This window comes from Bison bison, unplaced genomic scaffold (genome assembly GCF_000754665.1).
Source record: "Bison bison bison isolate TAMUID 2011002044 unplaced genomic scaffold, Bison_UMD1.0 scf7180017864495, whole genome shotgun sequence".
NCBI lineage: Eukaryota > Metazoa > Chordata > Mammalia > Artiodactyla > Bovidae > Bison > Bison bison.
In genome coordinates, this window is record NW_011495054.1 from 11,896,138 (window position 1) to 11,900,127 (window position 3,990).

Sequence of the window (3,990 nt, forward strand, 5' to 3'; positions counted from 1 at the left end):
AGGCTTCACTAGGAGCCACTGTCCTGCAGACCTTGAGTATTTTCTGCAGGATTTCAGTGCGCCTTGAAATCCCCAGGAACTTAATGGTGGTGAAATCAGCGGAAGCCTGTTCTTTGTTTCGTCTGGAATCTTACTGGGAGTCAGTCGCTGTATCAGAAGCGAAAGGTGCCTCCGGCCCATCAGTCATGGCACCCACACTGTGGTGCCACAGTGACTCTGCTGCCAACCCCTGGCAACGCCATGAGATCTGCCGTGGCGGGCGTGCCCAAGCCTTCACCACACTAAAATGAAGCGTTCTGTTCTCCTTTTAAGTCTCCTTATGTGATGACAGCATCTTACCACTTCAGAAATTTTACAAGTAGGTAGACCTCATTCGTTAGAAAAGGAGGGGGTGCTATGAAGCGCCTGTCATCAATCTGGGGCACTGGGTTGAGTGGCACTGAGAACCACTGACCAGTCACTAGACGGGGCTTCTGCCATTCTCTGGAAGGTGAGCACGCCCCCTAGGCTCCCCATTTTCGCCTTGCTGATTCTGACTTGGACTGAGCTCCAGTGACACCCGCTCTGGGAAGCCTTCCCCAGGCCTCCACACCAGACCCAGCGCCCTGTGCTCCCGCTGCTCCGGGCAACCCAGCTAGCCACTGAAAGGAACCTGCATGTCCGCCTCCCGCCTCCCACGGGGCCACGGCACTTACTGCTTTGGGAGCCACATAGGATCCTGACAAGGTGCCCACGCCACTGGTCAGGTCAAAGAGATCACTCAGGCCACTGCCCATGGGCGCTCCTAGGTTAGCTGGTACTGCTGCTGCTGGGGGTGCCACGAAGCTGGGGGCTCCGATCTAGAGGGAGGGGAGAGGGGTCAGAGGCAGGCACGCCAGGGGAAGTACGGCCGCCTGGCCCTTTAGAACACGGGGGTTGGGCAAGAGGGCGTCCTGCAGGGCTGCCTTCAGGTCAACTCTAAGTTGCAGAAACAAGACAGAGTGAGGCGGGTGGAGAGGAGAGGCCGAGCCCTCCCGTGCCCTACAAGCCCCGAGAGGAAGAGCTGGGCACGCTCACAAACTGACAGCCCAAGGATAAAAGGGGTACTCAACACAGTGCTATGAGGGGGCCGTGCTCAGAGACCGGAGCACACCCCAGGGTGTCAGAGAGGGCTTGTGGGGGCCTCCGGATGACAAAGTAACTTCATCGGAGGGTGGTGAGGGTGGGCCGACGGCCCTGACACCCCCGGCCCTGGGACGCCGGGCGGGTGATCGAGGAGCAGCAGGACGAAGGCTTGGTGGCACAGGGTTGAACCGTACCCCTTCAGGCTCATCCCCCATCTCCCAGCAGAAGCAGGCAGGGTGAAGAGAACAGGCAGCCACATGCAGAGGGAAAGCCAAGAAGAAGACACAGAGAGACAAGACAGGGAGGAAAGAGGCAGAAGGTTAGTCACAGCTGTTCCACCCGACCCTATGGGGCCTGTGCGAGGCTGCAGCAGCCTAGGAGGGCCCCAGGTCTCTATGACGGGCAGCCCCCCCGCACCCCCAGCCCCACTCGACACCCTCGTCCTTCTGACCCTTCCCTGTGCTGTGGCCTTGGGGACCTGAGCCGGGCATGGCCAAGTGACAAGGGCCCAGGTGCCACCTCCACCTGGCTCTCCGGCTGCCTGAAGAATCCCAAGGAAACAGGAGGCCTTCTTACCACCGCCTTCACAAGGGAGGGGCTGTCCCACCCTCTCATGGGCCTCTCTCAGGCCTGCTGGGCAGCTACACCAATCGGTGCCACGTGTCGGGGAGCGGATGCAAGGGTGGCTCCCCCAGCCTTACAGGGCCAAGGTGACTCAGAGGGTAAGGGAGAACAGCCCCCAGGACTCTTGGGGTTCAGCAGCCTGGCAAGGGGCTAAATCCCGTGCCTGCCACTTAGGAGCTGTATGCGCTAGGCAGGACGGCCACCTGACCGCTTTACGCCCCAGCTTCTCACTGATACGGGAGCTACATGATCCTTGGATGGCGTCTGGCAGAGAAGGCGTTCCTGATCCCTCCCTGAAGACCACCATCAACCTCGTCTGGGGGCCCAGGACGTACCAGGCTGTCAAGGCCACCGCCAAGCAGGTCCACGGCGCCCATCTGCACCGCGGAGGCGGCCAGGGGCGGGCCGCTGACCGGAGGCCCGAGGTCCAGGTTGAGGAGGTCACCCAGCAGGTCGCCCTGCGTGGGGACGGCATCCAGCTGCTCTCCGGGGGGCGCTCCAGCTGGGGCCGTCTCTGGGCTCTCCGTGCTCTCACTCCTGCCAGGACGTGGGGAGAGGCTCAGCAGGGCCAGAAGCGGTGCCGTCTTGGGGAGGCCAGACCCCATCTCCGGGATCCGCCCCCAGGAGAGGCACCGGGCCTCCTCACTGTCCCGGGAGCCTGTCTACACCCCACTTCCTCCCCTTCCCATGCCTGATCCATCTTGTTCTGGGCTAAGGGGAGGGAGGGCCGTCTGTATTCCCCAACTCAGTCCACTTTAAAGTCCCGGAGAACAGGACAACCCAGGCCAGAAAGCCGTGGGAACCGCGGGGGGAGCACCTGAGCAGAACGGGGCTCTGGAAGCGGGCAGAATTGGGTTGAGCCCAGCTCTGCTGCCTGCGCTCTTCACCAGGCTCTTAAGCGCTCTCTGCCTCTGATCCCTGTCTCTTCAGGGAGGACTTCCCTCAGAGCTGTTGTCACCTAGGCCACACCATGTATGCAGTGAGCATTCACTAGGGTCGCTAGAATCGTAATTCTGCTCAGACTCAGGTGAGAGCACTGTGCTACTGAACCAGGGAAGTGGGCCAGTGACTGGCCCCCGGACTCACGAGGCGGTGCGGGGTGGCAGGCTCTTGTGCACGACGCCCCGGCCCCCCTCCACGAAGGCACTGGGTGGCTTGTGGTAGACGGAGGCCAGTGTGCCAATGTAGCAGATGAGCTCGTCCAGCAGCGTGGGCTCAATGAGGTCTGTCTCCTCGGAGATGAGCGGCTTCTCAGCCAGCACCACCTCCTTGGCAGCCACGGGGTCCGTGGAGAGCAGGCGCCAGTAGATGTAGCCACGGTCCCGCAGGTCTGGGTTGTCTGAGTCCTGGGAGGTGACGAGAAGGGCGTGAAACGCTGCGCACGTGGGTGATGGGGAGGGGAAGCCCACAACAGGGGGTCACAGGGTCGCTAACTTGACTGCCTGAGTGCTGGTGGGAGCCTGCCCGTTTAGGCACAGAGCAGACACAGCCCAGCCCCCTGGTTTCCCCTCAGGCCAGCCTGCCCCTGCCTCTGCTCCCTGCCCTCTGTGGGAGGCTGGCTCAGCATCGCCCCCATCCCCGCCTGCCCTATCTGTCTGACTGAGCTCCCTGAGCTGGGGATTAGGGGCAGGACTCCCGGTCTGGCTCCCTGGGTGGACCAAGGGCTGCGATGGGCACTGCAGGGAGGCCACACCCACCTGCGTGGCCAAGCTGAGGACCTGCTGCACCAGCTCCTGGGTCTCTGTCGGCTTCTTCAGAAAGAGCTTCACGATAGCCGTCAGCAGCTGCAGCTGCACCTGAGGAGGACGGAGAGGAGGCGAGGGGGGAGGGTGAGCTCCGGGTGGGGACCACAGGGAACCAGAGGAGGACCTCAGAGACCAAAGGGGCGTTGAAAGGTCGAGAGCAGCTCTCCTGGGTCTGGGCTGGCCACGCAAACAGGCCAGGCGCAGTGGGGTGGCTGTGCTGAGTAGTCTGGACCTTGGCCCGAATGGTCAGGAGGACCTGGCCGTGGAGCTTTGCAGAGCCCCAGGCCGGCTGGGGACTGCTGCCCAGCCCTAGGGCCCCAGAAACCCATCAGGGCTCTGGGTCCACGACCTTCAGGAACTCAGCTCATGAGGGCAACACATGTGCCTGGTGTGCTTACCAGAGACCACCTGCCAACGAGTGGACCAAGTGCCAGAGAAGCTGAGTGGACGGGGGCAAATGGGCCCGTGGAGCCTTCCTCCCGAGGTGGAACCCTGCCCGGCCCCCAGCAGCCCCACC

At 62.7% G+C, this 3,990-nt stretch overlaps 1 protein-coding gene across 4 annotated transcripts in view; it reads right to left on the reverse strand.

Annotated features, from left to right (window-relative positions):
* AP1B1 (adaptor-related protein complex 1, beta 1 subunit) overlaps nucleotides 1-3,990 on the reverse strand; it is a 34,721-nt gene that overhangs the window by 8,783 nt on the left and 21,948 nt on the right. For all 4 annotated transcript variants that reach the window (XM_010828734.1, XM_010828735.1, XM_010828733.1 and 1 more), the window contains 4 exons: nucleotides 3,426-3,524; nucleotides 2,815-3,074; nucleotides 2,064-2,265; nucleotides 696-839 (listed from right to left, as the gene is read on the reverse strand). In XM_010828734.1, the coding sequence (XP_010827036.1) occupies nucleotides 696-839; nucleotides 2,064-2,265; nucleotides 2,815-3,074; nucleotides 3,426-3,524 (705 nt within the window). The remainder of the gene's footprint in view (nucleotides 1-695; nucleotides 840-2,063; nucleotides 2,266-2,814; nucleotides 3,075-3,425; nucleotides 3,525-3,990) is intronic.